General features: G+C 34.2%; 1 protein-coding gene across 1 annotated transcript; it reads left to right on the plus strand.

The window, feature by feature from the left end:
• Positions 1-21,208: 21,208 nt before the first annotated feature.
• Positions 21,209-22,567, plus strand: LOC111885009 (spermidine hydroxycinnamoyl transferase). The gene has a single exon (XM_023881306.3). It carries the CDS (start codon positions 21,215-21,217, stop codon positions 22,565-22,567), a length of 1,353 nt encoding a protein of 450 aa, XP_023737074.1. The 5' UTR covers positions 21,209-21,214.
• Positions 22,568-23,834: the final 1,267 nt, after the last annotated feature.

The following is a 23,834-nucleotide window of genomic DNA, read 5'->3' on the forward strand; positions in this document are numbered from 1 at the left end:
CAACATAATCCATAATCCATAAGTATTAATCTATATACGTTATAAGCCATGAGCTATAAGCCCTAAACCATAAGCCTTATTTCACAAGACCTATACCACAAACCCTAAATACTAATCCCAATGCCATAAGACTCAAGCATTAAGTCATATAAGGTAATTATGTTCCATATCACATATATTGATAAAAATATACAACTTGGTTGCTATTGTGGACAAAAATAAAAATTGTTACTAATATGGATATAAAAACATAAGTATGTTGCTATTTGACAAAATATATTATCAGTTAATATAATGATTTCTTTACTAGTCTTTAATGATGTTAGTGTTCCGTTACAAGGTTGTTGAACGATGTAAAGCTATTTCATTGCTAAGAGGATAAAATTGTAGAGGTGTTGATTATGATGGCATGTGCGGAATAAGAACGATCTGGTGAATCAACATGTAAAATCAAGAACACAAGAAGTAAATAATTCTTTTAAGCTCTCATTAGTTTCATAGAAAGAGTAAAAATAGGTCTTGCAATTTTTCTCTCTCTTAACTAATGCTCTCATCAGTGTTTCTTACATAATGGGAGTCACTCACTTCCTATTTATAGGAAAGACTCAACCCATTTACACATACAAGAGGGTAAGCCTAAAACACTACATACAAGAGTGACTTTGCACCCTAACATTCTCCCTCTCAAAGTTAGGATTGGATGTCCGGCTTCAATCTCCAACGAGCTAGCGCGATCAAGACCAAACTCCCCCTCGATGTAACACCGGTCTTCAAATCTGAAAGTGAATATTTGACAAACCCGAGAAGCTTCGAATACCCATCATTCTCCCCTTTTATAATCAAAAAATGATTATAAAACCCATTAAGGATGAGAAGCGCCCGAGGAATAGACTTCACAATACTCCCCCTTGATGTGTACCAAAATGAATCACCAAAAATCTTGCACGGAAAAACAATCACGAAAAAGCCACAAAAAATTTCCAATTTATAAAAATTTTTGACTTTTTGAGTGAAAGTTGCAAGATTTTCCAAAATCCGGGTAGAAAATGTAACTTTCTGAATTCTGCAGGGATCCGTTGTACCAAAAACAGCCTAATATGCGAAATTCTCCCCAATTTGAAAAACTAGGTAGAAAATGTTAATTCGCACAAACTGCAGGGACCATAAATGAAAATTCTGCAGTTTCTCAGCTTTTATTACCCATTTGCGAAGTTGGGTATAAACTACCAACATTTTGTTACTACATGGACTCTTTTCGAAATTTCTGCATTCTTCATAATTTTTGCTCAATATTCGAAACTGGACCACTTTTGCCATATCTTCAAAACATTAGGGACCAATTTCGAAAATTGTTTTTCTTCAAAACCAGTGAAATGCTTCGCACGTTCCAGTCAAATTCTTCGCACGTCGATATACAATTCTTCGCTTACTAATCTTCGCACATCGACTTCAAAATCTTCGACTATTAAGTTTCGACTTCCCAAATCACTTGCAAAAACAGATGCGAATGAACAACTTTCGCATATTGAAACATGGATGCGAACGAAACAATTTCACCTTCAAACTCAATCATCTTCATATGCGTACTCAATTGAGACCCAGATGTGAATGATCTTGACCTCCAATTCAAAACAAGATCGATATGCAACCCCAAAATTGATTCTCATGTAACCCAATGAAACTGATTTCAATCATTTGACCTTTTACTATCGATTGCGAGTCTCATTTCGTTTGTGACAACCCGAAATTTCCATTTGTACGAACATTATCTATTCAATAGAAGCTAGTCCAGTTTCAGTGATTTTCATACTTTTCCGAACAAGTTTGTGTACATTAGGGTTTATGTTTAAGGAGATATCAGGAGAGTGGATGCTCCTGGTTTTGTGAAATTTGAGCATTCCAAGTTTCATAATGTTACAGTCCAATATCAGGAATAAAAATATTTTCTGCCAAAATATTCCAGGACTATAAATAGTCATCTGAATTAAATTAATTCATTATTCACAATTCCAAATAGAGAAAAGCCATATTCTCTCTGACGGATCTTCGGGTTTTCATCCCAGATTGTGAGTCTACTTTACTAAATGTGTTTCAATACTTGTTAGATGCTTTATAACATCAATTACATGTTTAGATTGCAAGATCCGGGAGTTTACCGCCCAAGAACGTTCTTGGGGAGTAAACTCCAAAATGGAACTTTAAGACTACCTAGACCCATTTTCTTGTTAAGCAACTTATTAAGGACTTAGTATATAATCATAAGAGACTAGAAAGCATCCAAAATCAACAAGTAATAGGAGTTTACGGCCAAGGACTTTTCTTGGGTCGTAAACCCCTTTTTAAGGGCTAAATGTGCCCTAAACTACTCCTAAAGCTTAAGGACCTTAACCCTCAAATGCTTGTGACTATTTTAGACATCAAAACACTTCAAAGTCATAAGTTTATAGGAGTTTATGGCCAAGAGCATCTCTTGGGCTGTAAACCCCTTTTCCAAGGGTAAAAGGCACCACAAACACCCCTAAGGCCTTAAGACAATTACCCTTGAACACCTAGGACTTGAATGGGGAATAAAAGACATCAAGAACATCCCTTAAAGGGAGTTTACGGCCAAGGAACATCACTTGGGCCGTAAACTCCAAGTGAAGGCACAAATGTGTGCCTCTTGTCCCCATTAGCCTTAGATAAAATCATGGAAGCTATCCTAGATGTGCAAGTGCCTCAAATGAATTAAAAGCCATCACCCCATAGGAGTTTACAGCCGTAAACTCTAGGGTATATGGGCATTAGGCCGTAAACTCCCTTATGGAGCATTCTAGGGCCTTAAACTGCTTCATGTATTATTCCAACAAAGCTAGGAGTGTTCTAGGTTCAAGATAACACCTTAAAACACCCAAAACCACCAAGTGAGGAGTTCACGGCCACAAACCCATGAGTTTACGGCTGTAAACTCCAAAGGGTGGGGTTTGTTGAGTGGTGAACTCTTATACAAGCCATTTGATGCTTCAAACCCTTTTGCCTTGTCCCGTAGCAACTTAGATGCAACCATTAGGACCTTTAACGCTTATGAAAAGTGTTTACATGTTCCTAAGTGTCTTAGCTTATTTGTTAAGTTATTATTTGGCTAATTAGTTATATATATGCTTATTATATGATAACTAGGCTCGTGCGTGTAAACAAGTCTCCGTTTGCCACCTAGCACGGTATCCAACACTGCAATTCGTACAACTCACCACAAGTGAGTTCATACCCCTTTAATCAACCTTTGGAATGATTTTAAATGTTTTAAATACTTTATGGGGGGGGAATACAAGTCAAATACTTATAGTTATTGCTTCAATCACATGTGATTGCATTTAATCACATGTGATTAATAACTGGGAAAACAATGATTTTTACCACTGTTCAAACTGTTTATCAAACTGCTTTACTTTGAAATGTTTTACAAACTCTTTTACTATCCAAACTTATTTACAAACTGTGATTTAAACAAATGTTTCTTATACTTAAACTGTTTTATCAACTTATGCCTTCAAATTGTTTTATAGATTGACATCAAGTCGATCTTCTCTTGAAATTATATTTATGCTCTAAAATGTCTTATGAAAACTTATTTATGCCTTGATATTATCAATTGCATGCCCATATATGTATAGATATATAAATAATGTTTAAAGGGCTTAGGAAGGCCATCCGCCCTATTTCCTTTTTCTCGATTTGGATGTGGTCTGGTGGGATTTCGGGTGACCATCCGAAGGTAGTTTCCATATTACTTATATATCATATATACATGTATAGACATAAAAGTACTTCCATATTCATACTTATCAGTACATCAATAGTTAGTTACCATCGGGGTAACACAGGAACATATACAGCTATACTAGAACCATGTACATATACAGTTATACTAGAAACAAGAACATATACAGCTATACTAGAACCATGTACATATACAGCTATACTAGAAACATGAACATATACATCTATACTAGAAACATGTACATATACAATTATACTAGAAACATGAACATATACAGCTATACCAGAAACATGTACATATACAGCTATACTAGAAACAGGAACATATACATCTATACTAGAACGAGAAACATTGCATATACAGGAATACGTTAACAATTGTGATCCACTGTGTCGGAGCATGCCTTAAATGTCATGGCCCGAGTTGTAGCCAGAATTCTCTTGGAGGGAGAGCGTGAGTTTGCGTATAGATCTATACTGGATTGACTATCCTACACCTTGCTGCTAGCTACAGCCGGACTTGCAGGTCTGCGGGTGCCAAACGTCATTTCTTTATTACGACCATTCATTATGTCGTTGTTACCAATCGATAGCATGGTGCAATTTATCACATTATACCTTAATAATAAATCCGGTTTAAGGTAGTAGTTAGTTAGTACAACAGTAGTTCTTATTATACAAAACTACAGTACTACAATGATTTACCCATTACATATTTTAGTGATAATCTCACTTAAGCATTAATGTACAAACTATATTTTATTAAATGATAGTTATACTTGGGTAATTACACACTTTTACAACAAACGAGTATACAAGACAGTTAAGCCTTGGTAGAAGGTTACTTTTATAGAAAATATAGGATTTTCTGAGAGATTCAAACTTTTACAAACACTTTCAAACATTTACTTACATTTTTACAAACTTATACATTGAGACAGGTTCAAACGTTTTTGACAACAAACATTGACACTAAAATACTTATGAACTCACCAGCTTAATGCTGATAAACTCTTTCAAAATAACTTGTATTCTCAGGTCATCAGTAGACAGGTACCGATGCCAGCTTTTGAGAAGATGGAGTGCATTCAAGACTCATCTCATATTATTTTGTGTTACATTATTTTTGGTGTCTATAACTACACAGAACACGCTTGTATTGAAATTATATATTTAATGCAATGGATGATGTTGTTTACTTATTTACATTTACTGTGTTGTGATACTATACATGACGTCCTCCACCCCAGAACGTTTCCGCCGTTCTTGGTTTTGGGGTGTGACATCGTTCATCACTCAAACAACCAAAAACACGAGTTTGATATATCGACTCCAAATCGAGTTCGATTTCAATCTATCTCTATCACAAACCAATGAACCCAGATTCAAACTTTCACGTTCAATCAACTATTGACTGTAAACCCATTCACACTTCGTTCTCAATCGACTTCCCAAATTGTCGATTTCCAGTACATCACCCTTTGAAAACGACATCAACCATCAACAAACGAAATCAAAAATCTAACCCAGACTCCAAAATTAAATTTGATTCGTAAACTGTCGATTTCCAATTAACATCTTGAACCACTAACGAAATTGTTCAATCCCATGACTTTGCTTTCTCCTTCACGAATCGTCAATCAATCATCAACCATTCGTTACCACTTCTTGATACTCATCGAAATCAAAACTTAACCCAGTTCGTTCCTAAGATTTGATTCACAACTCCAAAATCATCAATCAAAATCACAACTATCGACCATCAACCTGTAAGGATTCGAAATCGAACCATCAACCACAATCAAACCCATTCAATTTCCATTAGCGAATCCACTACAACAAGATGCGGACAAACAATCTCGGCAACAGGCAATTACGACCTCGACTCTCTTCGAAACATGGAAATCAAACCAAAATAACATTCGATTATTACACCTTCCCAGTTCCTAATTTTCAAATCAAGCACTTCTTCCATAAACGAACTCTATTTTGACTTTTTCTCCTATTTGACTCGAACACAATTTCATTTGTTCATTTGACTCTCGACTTGATACAAGTTCTTGAACTTCAAATCAACATCGACATTGAAATTCAAATTCAAATCATAAATTGTCAATAACAAATCAATGAAAAATCATAAGTGTTTAATCTCAATGGATTTATCGATGACCTTGAAGCAATGAAATCAGATGTATGAATCAACATCGACCACAGAATACGGATAGAATATATGATGAATAGTGATCTGATTATTTGTGCTCAATTAATTGGATATATGAACAGTGAAATTAAACAAAAGTTTAGGATTGGGCTTTGAACAATACTCGAATTTGATGAACAGTAAAATTCGAGATTAAACAAAATGAGTTGAATTTGGTTTTGATCTAAAAAAATAATTGGATCAATCAAAGTGGTTGAAACGGATTTGATCCAATGAGGAAAATCGATCAAAAATGAAAAACGAAAAATATGAAGCGAAATTAAGAACGTTTTGGAATCCATTTGAGAATTTGTGATACCTTTTTGACGAATTGAGATCCATTTGCAATGAACGAATCAAATTTGGAAGATCTTGGTTCTTTTGTTTGAATGAGAAAATCTCCAATTTGAATATTGTACCACCCACTATACGAGATGTACAACTCGTTCTTCGTGTTTTTCATCAAACCAACAACATCTTCAAAAGAACCACCAACATTTTTGGGTTTTGACTTCAAATTCAATGCAACCTTTGGAGATTGTTGCTTTGGAACCCAAATTTGCTTCATGGATTTAGACTTCACAACATTTGACGATTTTTGTGAGTAAACCCGCTTATTTTTCCGATTAATCTTCTTCTTATTTTTCTTTCTCATCTTTTTGCATCTTGAAGACTTGACTTCATGAACAAACCCACTTTCCACAACTTTAACATTGTGAATTTGAATCAAATCTTTTCGAGTTTGATACTTGTGAATTTCTTGGATCACCGGATTCCGATAAGGAATCATTCCTTCAAACGAATCACAAGAACACAAAATATCATTGGTTTGAACTCCAATCGAGCAAAAAACCTTTTCATCTTGAAAATCAACTTGAACACCTTTTTCTTGAACATCATGATCATCATCAAGAACACCTTCCCGAGCTTCACGACAATCTGCATAATAATCAAGTTTATTGCTTCCAAATTTGCATTCAGCACGAGAAATTCCTTTTATGACTTCTCCATCTCTTCTATTTTTCGTCTCTTTTGATATGTGGAACTTGGTTGACAATGTGTCAGGTTGTAAGACGGTTGGGTGCAAATGGATCTTCAAGAAAAATATCAATGTGGATGGGAAAGTACATACGTATAAGGCGCGATTGGTTGCGAAGGGCTTTACTCAAACTCCCGGAGTTCACTATGATGAGACCTTCTCACCTGTAGCGAAGATTAAATCTATAAGGGTTATTTTAGCCATAACTGCATTTCATGACTATGAAATATGGCAAATGGATGTCAAAACTGTTTTCCTACATGGGAAGTTGGCTGAAGATGTTTACATGAGTCAGCCAGAGGGTTTTGTCATTAATGCAGAGCACCCTAACAGAGTGTGTAAGCTTGAGAAATCCATTTATGGATTGAAAAAAGCATCTCACAGATGGAATCTTTGTTTCGATGAGAAAGTCAATGAGTTTGGTTTTTCGATAAGTGAGGATGAGTCTTGTGTATATGTCAAAGTCGATGGGAGTAGAGTTAGCTTTCTCGTATTGTATGTGGACAACATACTGCTCATTAGAAACAACATCCCAACCCTGTAAGAGGTTAAGTCCTGGCTTGGGAAGTGTTTCGCTATGAAGGACCTCGGAGAAGCTGCTTATATTCTTGGGATAAGGATATTGAGAAATAGGAGTAAAAGACTAATAGGACTTAGTCAAAGTACTTACCTGGACAAAGTGTTAAAACATTTTAGCATGGAAAATTCCAAGAAAGGGGAGTTACCAATCCAAAGCAATACCAAGTTGAGTAAGACTCAAAGCCTGAGTACCGATGCCGAGATAGCAGAGATGAGCAGAGTACCTTATGCTTCCACAGTTGGCTCAATCATGTATGTTATGACGTGTACTCGCCCTGATGTGGCCTTCACTTTGATCATGGTCAGCAGATATCAAGGAAACCCTGGTAAAGCACATTGGACCGCAGTAAAGAGCATCATCAAGTACCTACGAAGGACTAAGGAATGGCTCCTTATCCTCGATGGGAGTGATGATTTAAGAGTGCGAGGGTATGTGATGCCAGCTTTCAGACTGACCGGGATAATTTCCACTCGCAGTCGGGCTGGGTCTTTAGCATGAATGGAGGAGTAGTGACTTGGAAAAGTTCCAAGCAGGAGACCGTAGCTGATTCAATGTGCGAATCAGAGCACATAGCAGTGAGCGAAGCATCAAATGAGGCAATATGGCTAAAGAACTTCATTGGAGACCTTGGAGTTGTACCAGCCATAAAGGAGCCTATAGATATTTTTTGCGACAACGAAGGTGTGGTTGCCTTCACCAAGGAACCAAGGGATCATGGCAGATCCAGGAATATCGACAGAAAATATCATTTTATTAGACATCGGGTGGAAGAGGGACTCCTCGTAGTAAAGAAGGTATCATCAGAGGAGAACCGAGCAGATCCCCTTACGAAGGGACTGAGTAGGGTTAAGCACTTGTAGCACGCTAGGAGAATTGGGCTAAAGGACGATATTAGTTTTAGTGATTAGATAGCTTTTAAAAACTTGTTATAGATAAACTGTAATTAACATTTGATGATTAAATAAAGGAGTATTATTTATAAGTAAAGCTACTGTCTTGTGTTAATTATTTACTATTGTTTCACTTTTCATGTTTTGACATCCTAAATAATAAGATTATTTAAACTATCCACAGTCGATCATACGTTGGAAGTATGTTTGAAAGAAAACTGTCATGAATTAGCCTATAGACTGTCTAAGTGTTTAGACATAGCAAAAGCTTATTGCAACGTTCATGAGTGCTTATGAAATATGATTTGAGTATTGGATTAAACATGCGCTTACATGAATCACATCATGGAATTTAATCACGAGTGATTGTGAGACGATAATATCATATAGTCTTTAAACTTAGATATATGCGTTGTTGTTTACGAGTTGGTTGTGCGTTGATAATGTGTAAACACATCAGTAACTTGATGTTATAAAATGCATTTTTGTGTACGATTTGATGAGTAATAGTACAAGCATATAAGTAGAAGTTTATCCGTTCCTTTTATCCTACGAGGTTAAAAGCGATATCTTGGGCCTCTCGATGATTTTGTTTTGACTTATGTGTCGAGCCCGGTCAGGACTGAATTGATATGTTCAATTATGTTCTATGTTAGACAAATCAGAGATCGAGAAAGAAACTAATGGACAATAAGTATGACTATGTTCCAGGTGATTGTCGACATGATATCTTGAGAACGAAGGACTATACGATCCCTTATCTAAAGGACGTGTCAGAGTTCGACAATGGATTTTGAGAGCTACGATTGCTAATTGGATTTTGAAGTCGTATATACATTTATAGTTATTAGACTTAACCAAGTGGGAGACTGTTGGATTAGGTATCTAAGCCCATAACTATATATGGTATGTACTTGACCCGATTGTAACATGGTCCTTTTAGGTTTCCTTCACAATAACAACTTGACTGGAAGAATAATGGAGAAAGAGGATAAATGGGATTTATTAACATATTATTTGAATAATATATTAAAAGAGAAATCATATTATTTAATTAACATTGGTCAAGAATTAATTTAGAATAAATTTTGTGGACAAAAGAGGTTAATTGAATTAAGGGACTGATATTGTAATTATCAGATAATTGGAAATGGGCTTAGGATCCTTAAATATAGGGGTGGACGAAATCTTATGGATATCCCATAAGAATTCGTCCAAGGCTAGGGTTCTTGAAGATTCCTATGGGCTATTTAGAGCGTAAGCGACTGGATTAGGTCTTTGACTGAAACCCTAATTCCTTACCTATAAAAAGACCACCTTGGCTTCACATTTTCAACTACCAAAACCCTAGAAGGATTCCTAGAGCCGAAAATAGCCTTTCCCTCTCTCTCTCTCTCTCTATATATATATATATATATATATATATATATATATATATATATATATATATATATATATATATATATAATATTCTCCAATTGCTTTGGTGTTTGTGGTCTATTAGAGGCATCACATTTAAGATACTAGGTTCTCAAAATCTCAAGGTTATCAAGCTTCAATAGAAAGGTAACATTCTTACTTGTTTTATTTATGTTGATTTCGATTTTGATATGCTCGTTTTAGGGTTTACAAGCTTTTGGATGATTATTGCATGTGCAATTAGGAAAAAATAGATCCAAATCTTTAGGGTTTGCATGTGCACCATAAGATTGATGTTCTGCTCATAACCTAACAAATATGTACTTAAAATTGTGTTTGTAATGAGTCTTTGAAAGCCAAAATGTATATTTGTATCAGTAAATCTGTACTTAAAAGTATGTTTGTAATGAGTCTTTTTAAAACCAAAATGTATCTTTTATATAAGTAAATACATACTTAAAACCGTTTTCAAAGCAACCAAGTCTATGGTTGTAGTGAGAGAGAGAGAGAGAGAGAGAGATATTCTAGTTAATGTTTTTAGAGAGTCCTATAACCGAGCTATGTGGCTGAAAGTTACCCCTATAACACTTCATTGGACGTTGTAGTAAAAATTATAGACACCTATCACCCGCTTTGATTGATCAGTTGAGGTTGTAGTTAGCAACCGCAGGTGGGGATGTCAACCCCGTATAAATCTATACATATGTATCTCGCTTCGAAGATTAACGATTATAGTAGTTTGGGTATGCTAAGTGTTTAGACTCAGTTAATGAATAATGTAGCGTCTCACTATAAAGCTCTTAACTAAAAAGTTTGTGAATAACTCTCAGCCCTAACTTACATGTGGGTAAGTTCTAAGCTTAATGAATATCATTGTATAAAGTTTATAAAAGTCGAGTATGTTTGACATATATATAAAAGTGTAAGGTGCTCGCTTTTGTAAAAATGAATGTTTTAAATTAAAACATATGTACATGTGTAAACTTTATGCATATAAACATATAAATATACATGAATAGTAATAGTTTGAACCATTGAAATACTACAAAGTATTATAATGTGTTTGTTATAATATACAATGTCACATATAAATCATATATTTTTGTATCATGTAACATTTGTCGTGTGGGCTAGTTATTTCATAATAGAAATTCCATAATATGTATACGAAAACTTTATATTAGTTATTTGTAACAATATGTTTAAATAACATTTTTCATAAGCTAGATTTATTTTATTTTCGCATAAAGGATAATATATTTATATAAACAAAAAATATAAGCATATATATCCCCCCCCTCCCCCCCCCCTCCCCCCCCCCCCCCCCCCCCCCCCGCAGAAATAATTAAAATATTGAAAAGGGTCGTAAGCACTCACCCTTGAAACGTAAGTTCCATTTGTTAGAATTCATTTTCTTTTGAGAAACTTGTCGTGTGAAACCGCAAATCCATCATTCTTGAACTTTGAAATACTCTCGGGACCGTTTTGTAACAAATCAAACAATTAGAGGCTGTTTGATAACTTAATTAACCGAAATAGGATTGCTTGGTTAAAATAAATAAAAGGAGGGATCAAAATGGTTCAAATGGGATTAATGTTTGAATATTGGGATCTGTTTTGCTAAAACTAACCAAGGGATGGGTTGTTTTTGAATAAATGGAATCATTATTGGGACAAAGCAAGGGAGGGGTTGATATCGTCATGCTAAGCAAATGGAGGGTTAAATTTGATTAAATTTAATCAAAGTTTGAGTTTCATGACTTTTGACTTGGTCAAAATCACAAAACGCGTTTGTCTCTTTTTTTTAGGTCAAAGCGATGTATCAGTCGAACGAAATCGGGAGAGGGAAGAAATCGAGCTAGCAGCGAACGGAGGTGGTCCGGTGGTTCTTGGTTAATTGATACAAACGAATGGAGATTAGGTCTCCTCTTCGTCTGATCGGGCTAAATCACGAAGGAAACACGAAGCAACTAGAGATCGGATGACTTCGGATCGATTGTAGGCAAAGGGAAGTCGCGTCGGTGGTCGATCAGGCCGAAGAGGAGGGAGGGAAGGGGAGGACCTCTGGGGTTTGGCTATACTGAAGGAATAAGCAGCGAAGGGTCGGATATCGCAAGCAGCAGCAGTGACGAAGACGATGACGTCGTTTCCCGACCGAAGGGTGAAGGGGAAGGATGTTTGGGTCGATGTTTCACAGTGATCGATAGGGCTGTTGGGTTTGATGACTTTGGGTGTGTCTTGCATCTGTGAAGTCTTTTGAATGTGCCTTTGGGTTATGTACAAAAATGGTAGATAGAGTATGTGTGTAAGGAGGGACATGGCTGATGTACTTGGTGTACAAATGAAATTTGTTAATAGATTTTAGATTGTACTACGACTTTTCTATTGATTTTTGATAGAATACTATTGTACCATTGGTGCTATGTATTATGTGTAATTCATTTGAATGTAAGTTTTTCTCTCAATCCATATTGTATGTACTTTAAATAAGATCCAGAAGCAATATAATTCATTATTTGTCTCATCCATATTGTATGTATTTTAAATAAGATCTAGAAGCAATATAATTCATAATTTGTTTATAAGATATATAAAGAATTGAGATTTCTGTATAATATAAATGTCTAAATTGTCATATGTAGCAATTGGTATTTGGAAAAATATATATGATTTATATAAATATTTATATATTCATTGTTATATAATTTTAATTATATAACATATAGACAAAACTTCAAAAACGGTCCCTGTGGTTTCCAAAAATATCAAGTTTAGTCCTTAAGTTTAAAAAACTTCATGGATCGTCCCTGTGGTTTCAAAACTTTTAATGTTTAGTCCTTCCGCCTAACTCCGTCAGTTTTCTGCCGTTAAGTGAGAGCATTTTCGTCATTTCAATATCAGGGACCATTTATGAGGTTGTCTCTATTAAATATATATATATATATATATATATATATATATATATATATATATATATATATATAATTATTTAATAAAAAGGCCCCACCCTCTCTCTCTCTCTCTCTCTCTCTCTTAACATCCAACCTTATCCCCATTTTTATCTCGCTATTCCCCGGAAACGACTGAATCATCTTCATCCCTCTCAAGTATTTCACAGGAGGAGTGAACTGAAGAAATTGACGGGATCTCCGGTTTCCGATCAAGGGGGTGTACCACCGATTTATGAGGTTTGTATTACTTTTTTTAAAATAAATAAATAAATAAACCCATCGATGTGACTAACAGCTTCTGTAATTTGAGGATCATCAGGGCCAACTAGATGACCTTGAGAATCATGGTCCTCCAAATATAACGCCATGAAAGCAGGAATTTCTTCATTTGGCAAATCGAAATAATGGAGAAAAGTATCGATGCGTTCTTCAAACGGGACTGAAGCGTTATACGGTGGACAGAAATTCAAAGGACAATCCCAAGAACCCTTTTTTACATCGAACCCAGGGTAGAAATATGTCGCCGCTTTCAGCCCTTGGTTCGCGATGGTCTCCCATATGGGTTCGCCTAACCACCATTTGGGTTCACGACTTCTCGTTGTGAAGTTATCGCCTGTAATTGGATCAGTGAATCTGTTTAATATGATTCCATGATAAGCAGGGTATAATCCGGTGGCGATTGAGTAGTGATGTGGGAAAGTTAAGGTTGGGTAAACTGGAATCAATCCGGTTTCAGCTGCTGTTCCTTGCTATGAACAAACAAAACAAAGATCAAAAACCAAAAAACGAAGATCTGAAACCAAAGCGATGACTGTGTGCGAAACCTGTAACTCCGCCTCTCCTTCATCATTTCTGAAACCTGCAACTCAACCCCCCATCATTTTGGATTTCTGTGTATGCGATTTCACAGTCTCTATGGTGCAGGTGTTTGTGATTGTGGGTATAGGATCTGATTAGTGCTTCTTTTCTAATTTGGATTTTGATAGATTTTGTGATTTATGGTAAGGGTAAATAATGAAGGAGAGAGAGAGAGAGAGAGAGAGAGGGGGAGAGAGAGAGAGGGTGGGGTGGGACCCCTTGTATATTAAATATTATATATTTATTTATTTATTTAAAAAAAAAGTATTTGAAAACCTCATACATGGTCCCTGTGTAGTGAAATGACAAAAATGCCCCTGACTTAACGGTTAAATAGTAACGGAGTTAGCCAGAAGGATCAAATGTTAAAAGTTTTGAAACCACAAGGACCATCTGTGAGGTTTTTTGAACTTAGGGACTAAACTTGATATTTTCGAAAAGCACAGGGACCATTTTTGAAGTTTTGTCTAACATATATGAATGGTATGATTCTCATATTGTATATTTTTATCAAAACTCGAGTAATACGTTTTGCATTTATCCATATAACATATATATATATATATATATATATATATATATATATATATATATATATATATATATATATATATATATATATATATATATAGAATCAATCCTATATGCACACAATAGATAGTGAAAACATTTGAACCTAACTCTCTCTCTCTCTCTCTCTCTCTCTATATATATATATATATATATATATATATATATATATATATATATATATATATATATATATATATATATATATATATATATATATATATATATATATATATATATATATATATATATAGGCCTAGGTTATTCTATTCAAATTAATTATTGTATTATTGTATGCATAAATGTGCGCCAATCAAATTTACTTATTTTAAGAAAGTGATAAATATATATTATTGAATTAAATATAATTGAAAAATATCATCTTAATTAATTACAAGGGTAATTTAGTCATTTAATATAGATTTAATAAAGGAAAATTGCATTTTCTTAGAGGTCCTAGATTCTATTAATTTTAAAAATCCGATTTTTCGAATTATAATTCTTTTAATTCGGACATTTTGACAGAATATGTTTATGAGTATATTCAAAAATAAAAATATTCGTGAACCATTAATAATAAAAATATTCTTGAACCAATTTCTAGATTATGACTTTAAAAACTTCTTGTAGAATAACAAATTTTTGAACAATCAATTGACGAATAAAAAAAAATACATTATTTCTTATAGAATACGGGTAACAATTGTTAAGAATTACATTTATTGTTAAAGAATAAAACTAAAAAAACTTTCAAAACGGGAAAGAAAATATCAAAATTTAACAACGACACTGATACATTCTAAAAGAATAATGTTGCTTATAATCACTTTCAATTTTGTGGTCCGTTCTTCAAGCATCAACTTCTATGATAACAAAACAAAATTGTAGTTTAGATTCCAATAATGCATTAGCAAATGAAAAATAAAAAACTAAATTTCTTTGGAAAAATATGTGGACTTGTGAATTGCACCAAAACCAATAAACAAGAATTGTAGAACATGCATAAATCGGTGAGAAAGATATACATACTCCATTCCAGCAGAATTAGAATTCGTGATTTCATTCCAACATAATTGGAATTCATAATTCAATTCCAATAGAAAGCCAACTTGCCTACTGCCCACTAAACAAATCTTTCAATCCAATTTGGATTCAAACCAAGTTTAAAACCCCTAAAATTATTCTTACCAAGTTTAAAACCCTTTTATATGAGTGAGTATAAGGTTGAAGGCAATTGCAAAAAACTAAAAATAAAAGCATTCATTTAAAAAAAATTAGAATGGCTACAAGTTTCACTAAACAACAAGCAAGGCATTCTAATGCATAGTACCAACATCATGGACTTGTTTGTTGCTTCCATTCCATCTATTGATTGTTCAAGAAAATGAAAAACAACACTCAATCATCTATGTCTTCTTCCTTTCCTTCTCCATTTTCTCTTTACCAAGACATCAAGAGACGAGCTCTCTTCCTTCCCTGCAGTCGATTAAGCAACCCGAGAACACCCACCTAAGTTCTTTGACTTCTATCAAAACAAAAAAAAGAAGAAAAAAACCTCTTTACCTGTTTGATGATTCACTTCTCCCTTCTCCCTTCTTTATATCGCTTCCTGCCAAGAACAACTCATTCAATGTCGCCTCTTCCCTTGTCAAACAATGAACTCAAACACCCATTTCCCCTATCAATTCCTGTTAAAATAACCCCAAACATGCATTCCATTCATCAATTTTTGTCAAGAATAAAAAAAATTAAAAAGAAGAAGAAGAATAGAGAGGCTGTCGGAGCAGTCCCCATCCATTTACCTTCTAACGATCGAAGCCGTAGCCACACAAAACCCATACACCTCCCTTTCACACCCTCTCTGCACCCACTGAGGTCGACGACAACTCTCGTTGCCTCTTCCCTGTTTTTCGAATCATTCGAACACCAGAGGTGCTCACCTCCTTACGACTTCAGCCATCGAGAATTGACAGCAGCTTGCTGCTTCGTTCTTCTTCATACTTCGGTCTAGCCAAACCCCAAAGGTCCTCACGTTTTCCTTTCCTTTGTTCTCGTCGACCCGGAGACTCCTCCCTCTTCACAAATCGAAAGACGAAGCACACCTGGAAGCTTTAGGTCAGTAGTTGATTGGTGATGAAGATTGATCAAATCAGTAGGACGTTTATAGAAGGGGGGAATTAGGTTAAAATCAACGTAACTAGCTAAATTATAGGGAGTATTTGAGGAAGTTATTTCTCAAATTACCTAGTTACCCTTATTGATTTATTTAATTATTGCTTTTTCTATTATTTTCTGATTGGTCCACAATCATGCATAAAATAACACAATACTTAGTTAAAACACCTGGACCTCTCTCTCTCTCTCTATCTCTCTCCCTCCCTCTCTCTCTTTCTCTCTTTATATATATATATATATATATATATATATATATATATATATATATATATATATATATATATATATATATATATATATATATAGGAGTAGGATCAAATGAGAACACTAAAAAGGTTGAGAACGCGAGAACAAAATATATTTATTTGTGATTCCATGCATTCATTTGTTGAGGAATAATAAATTTTTACGCATTTAATTTCAATTGAAGAGAAAAAACATATTCATGTTGATTGTGCGTAAAAATTTATCATTTCTCTACAAATGAATACATGGAATCACAAATGAATATACTTGTTCTCGCGTTCTCAACCTTTTAGGTGTTCTCATTTGATCGTTTCCATATATATATATATATATATATATATATATATATATATATATATATATATATATATATATATATATATAGTTGTTCACGAATTTATGAATGTCAGGCTATTTTTATCGTTAAAATCCACATCAATCGGATTTGGATTTATATATTATTCCTGAATACATAACCAATAATTAAAATCATGTTAAACTAAATATTTTAAGGTTTCACGATTAATAAATCTGAAAACGTTTGATGTTTCAACATTTATAAATAATTTTACTAAAAATATTTCAAATATGAAATTAAATATTAGGCTATAGGCTGAGTCCAAAAATGCTTTCAGAATTTCCATATTAGAGGTGCAAGTTCCTCAATTGATGGAAACGATTTTAGCGATTTGAAGAAAATATGTATTATACTGGTTTTGGATTCTAAAAACGGTCATATATTTTGCATAAGAACTCCGTGTTGGATGTTTTATATATTTTCGAAAACATGGAAGTATATACTACGAGACTAAAGTGTTTGTATTGCTCACAACTGCTTAATACGAAATTTCAGTTTTTCTGACTCATTAACTATTGTTGTAGTTTGAGCTATTTGATTCGTTTGTTAGCTTACATATTTGGAAATAAGATAATATATGGTATCTTATAATAGTTGACATGAAATCATATATTTCACATAAGATGCACTAAAACTCAATGATTTAAATTTACCAAAAGATTTACTGTGAACTTGACTATCCATAGTTTTTGACCTAAATTTCGGGATGTAGCATTTACAATCCAAGAAACATTTGGAATGCTTCGTCTAACAAAATCATCACCAAACCTTCGAGGTTTGGTAAAATTATAGGAGATGAGGGGGGTAAACACAACATATTCATCATGTAGGCTGCCTTGAAAGAGAACACATCAACGAATCATAGCTTTTTGCTCCCTCGCCATTTTCTCGTTGCTCTCTAAGAAGTCTTCACTGTTAATGGTACATAGAGAATAGAGGAATGGGACTCGGAAAGGGTTTGTTCAATAGTTTTGTAATGGTAGAGAGTAGAAAGAGGCAGGGTGGAGTAGAGAAGTGGTGTTGAAGGAGATGATGGTGGTGTCGATTGTTGCCTGATTTCTCCATTATGGGACATGGAATTTTTAGTGCTAGAGATAATGAATAATAATAGTGGTTGATGGTTGTGATGGTTTTCAATTGTGAAGATGATAGTGGGGTTTGAATCTAATGAACAACAGGAAAGGCGATGGTGATCCTATTGTATAGAAAACGATGAATAGTAGTTTCAAGGTCATGGTGGCTGTATGATGTTAGGTTGTGAAGAATGATATGGTACATCTATGACATTTATTCTCTTGTGTGTATGTGTATGTTTGTGTGTGTAAGAGAGAGAGGGGGGAGGGAGAGAGAGAGAGGTATAGGTGTGCATTTTTTTAATTATTAAAATAAATAAATAACTATTAGATTTTTAAAAAAAATAAAGGAAGATGAAAAATAAATACCCTAAGGGTATTGCAGTCATTTTAGTTTACCGGGGGACCAAATCCGTAATGAAACTAGCACAAAAGGGCCAGAAAACCAAAAATAAAAAATAAAAAATTCGAGGTTTAGACTAAACTTTAGAAAAAAATGCATACCAAAGGGACCACTTTTGCAATTTTGTCTCAAAACTATTCTCATCTAAAAGCATTAAATTTGAAATAGACAAAACTATAAAATTGGTCCTTGTGGTTTCACAAAAACTATGGATATTGTACAAAAAGATTCTGATTTGCATTGAATGTCCAAAATCAAGAATTTTTTGTGGTTTTGATCCCTAAATTAAAAATATCTCGTGGTTTTGTTCCCTGGAAAATCTGAAAGGACGATTTTTCCCTTATTATTTCTTTTATACATTTTCTTGATTTATTTTATCATTTCATTAGTTATAAAAAAGAAAATATAACATCCTGCCCACCGTACTAGTGACCTCCTCCCCCTCTCTCACACACACATACACACACACTCTCTCTCTCTCTCTCTCTCGCTCGCTCTCACACACACACACGCACACAAACTAGACATTTAACCCAATATGATCTTCATCAGGGTCTTTAAGTTTTTCCAACAATATTTTAATTTTCACACTTTGAAAAACTCCATCCAACGATTTTTTTCTCATCCATTTTCTCTAATCCCTAAAAAAAACTTCATTAATGAAGCTAGAAAGATAAATCAAATTAGAACTACAATGGAAAATCAACAAGCACACACAACTTCCCATCACCATTGATGATCCTTTTAAGAAGAACAATAAGAGCAGTAGCAAGTAGCAGAGGAAACAAAATTTCATGTGTTGATGTATATATTGAAAAAAAAAATCAATACAAACACACATATATTTACAGATCTGATAAACACTTCTCCTTTCAAAAAAAAAAAAAAACAATTTCAGAAGTGAATCCACACTCCATCGTCTCTCTCATCGTGAACCCAAGAAGCAAAACAACCGATGAGCAATTCCCCCTCCCAATCCTTGTCTCTAATCTGGAATAACTATGAAAATCAAACACAACTTGAAGCGCCTCACTCTCTTTTTCTTTCTGGGTTTTCATCGAGTTGGGTCGTTTCTTCAAACACAAACACACACACACACATATTTACACATATGTGTCAATTTTTGGATGAAATCAATGGAAGATGATGAAATAAGAAGCTTTATATTCAAGGAAGAAGAATATGCGGGTGGTGATTAGAAAACTGAGATGGGAGAGGATATTGTTAGAAGGATGTGGAGTTATAAGTGTCAGAGTTCAACCAACAAACTCTTCATCTACTTCATGTCCTACCTCCCGACACCATTATTCATCTTTGAAGATGTGTTAATCCAGGAAAACTTATCAGAATAGATGGATATACAGATATGGTTCATCTATATTGATGATTTGCTATGTTTTACATATATGATTCATCTTCCGTTATCATTGACAATTTTCTATCTTTATATTTTTCGTTGGTACCAGAGTGGGGAAGATGAACGATGATCGGACACACACAACAACCATTGGATTCTGTTGTGATACTTCGATCTTGTTCCATCTCATATATGATTCGAATAAGAGATGTTAGATCAAAGTCTTCTCAACTTTTGAGCTTTAAACACAATCTTGGTTGAACGAGATTAGAAAGAAGATGAAGGATGATCGAACATACATATGTCTAAGAGGGAGAGAGAAAGTAAGAGAGAGAATGTGGTGAGGTGGAGGGTTTAATTTGTTTTAAGATTAAGGGCATCCACAATGCATTGAATTCCATAGAGTTCAATGGATTGTCACATCATTTTTCTACAATTCATACAACTCTATCATTTTTTTCTACAATGTATTGAACTCTACAAAGTTTAATAGGATGTTACAAAATGTAATTTATACTATACATTTAAGAATTAAAAACTTTCATTTTTCCCATTGAAGAGTTCAATGGTCATTGAACTCTAAATCCATTGAATGCCAATGTTGCATCTCACAATGGTAGAGTTTCATCTATTGAATGACACTTAGACTTGCCACCTCATTCAACTCTCTCATTGAACTCACCGTTGTAGATGCTCTAATAAAATAAAAAAATAAATTAAAAGAAATGTAAGAAATAAAATAATATGGTATAATAGTCTTTTTTAGTGTTTTAGAATAAAATCGCAAAAAATCTTTACTTCTATTCAAGTTATAAAATTTTTAATTCTATCTATAGTTTTTAGACCATAGGGAGCAAAATTTCTATTCAAGTTATAAAATTTTTAATTCTATCTATAGTTTTTAGACCATAGGGACCAATTTTGCTGTTAAATGTCAAAACTATTCTCATATAAATAATTAATGTTTGTTGTAAAAAAGTTAGAAGTTAGAGCTAACTTAATTTTATTATATACTTTTTATAAATTAAGTTGAAATAAAGTTTAAACTAGTTTTTATTTAGTTTACGTTTCCTATATATAGTTACATTTTCCGAATTAAACTAATGAGTAATTAAGTTGGCCTTTCAAAAGGGTTATCGAGTGTATCATCAATATGTCATTTTCCTGTTAACAAGCAACAAACATAATATTTCCCAATCATGCATTCTCCATCTGTGCCCTTATCCGAAGTTATTTAAGCATGAGATTAGGGTCATACCATTATAATGGCTTCATTTGGCCCATAAATGCCGCAAACGTTCAACTCTTCTTTGGTGTAGTTTTATCTTTCTTCAAAATGAAGGTTTCCAACAAGACTTCTTGCATGGTTCGACCAGCCGAGCCAACATGGTCCGGTAAGCTGGCCTTATCAGAACTTGACCAAACTGGTGTCACCACTCATGTCCCGACCATTTACTTCTACGCACAATCCCCTGAAGATTGGGTCACTGTTATACAAACCCTAAAAACATCACTGAGTTGTACCCTAGTTCATTTCTACCCGCTGGCCGGCCGGCTATCTGCTATTGCGGGAGGCCGTTTGGAACTTAATTGTAATGCTGCGGGTGCGCAGTTCACAGAAGCGTACACTGACAAGAAACTTATTGATCTGGATAGTCTTTTACCATCTCCGATATACCACCAACTTATTCCTTCAATAGATTACCAAAGTTCACTTCTTGAAGAAATCCCATTGTTAGTTTTGCAAGTCACAAGGTTCGTTTGTGGAGGGTTTAGCCTTGGTGTAAACATATCGCATGTTGTTGCTGACGGGCAAAGTGCACTTCATTTTGTGTCTGAATGGGCTAGAATTTCGAGAGGTGAGTTACTGGAGTCGCCACCTTATCTCGACAGAAAACTTCTGCGAGCTGGGGAACCTCCAAGGGCGATCTCAAGATCTGAACATGCAGAGTTCGATCCTCCACCGATCCTTATAGATCAATCTGGTAACGAAAAGGAATCTGAGAAGGAGACTGCAGTCACAATGCTGAAATTAACAGCAACCCAAGTAGAAAAATTGCGAAGGAAAGCTGATAATGGTCAGAAGAGTGACACAAGCCGTGGTTTTACACGGTATGAGACTGTAACTGCACATATATGGAGAACTGCATGCAAAGCGCGTAATCATAAACCAGAGCAGCCAACTGCATTGGCTATTTGCATTGATGTTAGAAGTAAAATGAGGCCACCATTGCCAAGAAAGTACTTTGGAAACGGAATTGTCAATGCCATTGCCACCGGCTTCTCAGGTGAGATTGTTTCAAAACCTTTAGGATACGTTTCGTGTAAAATAAGGGAAGTGATTGAAAAGGTGGACGATGGGTACGTGCACTCGGTTTTAGACTTTCTAAAGAGCCAGCAAGACTTATCACTGTTCCGAGAGTTGCAACCAACATCAAATGGGGAAGAGCATTTTTACGGCAATCCAAATCTTGGGGTGATAAGTTGGTTAACATTGCCAATTTATGGTGCCGATTTTGGATGGGGGAAGGAGATTCATATGGGTCCAGGAACACATGATTCCGATGGAGATTCTTTGATTCTTCATGGCAAAGATGGAGATGGGTCCTTGGTAATTGCATTATGTCTACAAATGAGGCATATGGAAGATTTCCGGAAGGTGTTCTACCAAGATATTGATGTGGAATGAAATAAGTTCGAGAAAACGAAGCGCGAGATCTTCAATAAAAAACAATGACTTGAAGATCCTAGAATTGTTACTGCGCTCTATGTATGTAGAAAATATAAGAACTCTGTTATTTAAACAACAGTTCCGTTAATGCGCCTTACGATACAATTACAAAGGATTATATCAACTTGATATAACAAATTCTTCGGTCAAATATAAAGTACAGACCCTAAGAGCACCTATATATGGTGGGAAACTATAGGTTTGTAAACATATGGACTGCTCCAATGCAATTTTCCGGATTGTGGTCATGATTGAGTCCATGCCACATTTCATGGTGTTGGTCCACATTCATGGACCTTTTCAAGAAGAGTCGTTGGGCCTATATTAACTAGTAGCTCAACTATTCTTTGTTTTAAATTAAACTTAAGCTATAAAAAATATATAACAAAAAGTAAAATAAAGTACTAATATGTTTATAGTGATTAAACTATTATATACATTTTAAACTGTTAATAAGTAAAACACAGAAAACCGTTATATTTTCTTAATAGTTTAAAATAAGCAAAATACATGAAAAAACATAGTTTAGTGCTAAGTGATAAAAGAGTAAATTATATGATTCCTCCATGATGCACATGTTAAATACATGTTTATTCCTTATTTTAAAAAATTTCACTACCTAAATATGTTTTAGGCAATTAGTTGACAATTTGCTTACTGTAAAGACCTTTTATGAATCATGTAATTGTGATTTGGTAGATGTCATAGTATAATGTTATAAAGGGAACGAATGTAAATAACACTATAAAAAAAAAAGTAAAAGCAACTTATTGTATTTACATCGGTTAAACTAACCAACCTGCATCTGTAACACTAATTACTATTAGTTAATGCTGTGTTTTGAAAATATATCGAACTATTATAAATATTGTTTATTGTTTAATCCTATGTTCATTTTATTTCTAATAAATCTACAAAATAAACGAAATATTATTAATAATTTATAAAATTATATCATAAACTACATGCCATTCTACATCTAATGATCTTCTATTAGTGCACTATGATTTATACAGACGAGCCTCTCAAATATCTGCACATGCTAGAGAAAGAACTGTTACATCTAAAAATAAAAAAATTGATTATTATATTTATAGTGTTTTAACAAACGCACTATGATTTGAAAATACTCAAAACATTCAGGCTTCTATATTTCGATTCATATTGTTATGGTGCTAAGTGCGCAGAAGATTCAATTAGAGGAAGATCATCATCAATTATAATT

This window comes from Lactuca sativa, chromosome 8 (genome assembly GCF_002870075.4).
Source record: "Lactuca sativa cultivar Salinas chromosome 8, Lsat_Salinas_v11, whole genome shotgun sequence".
Taxonomy (NCBI): Eukaryota; Viridiplantae; Streptophyta; class Magnoliopsida; order Asterales; family Asteraceae; genus Lactuca; species Lactuca sativa.

Excerpts from the sequence above, each read along its gene's own strand:
- LOC111885009 (XM_023881306.3), top strand. The coding sequence starts at position 21,215 with ATGAAGGTTTCCAACAAGACTTCTTGCATGGTTCGACCAGCCGAGCCA.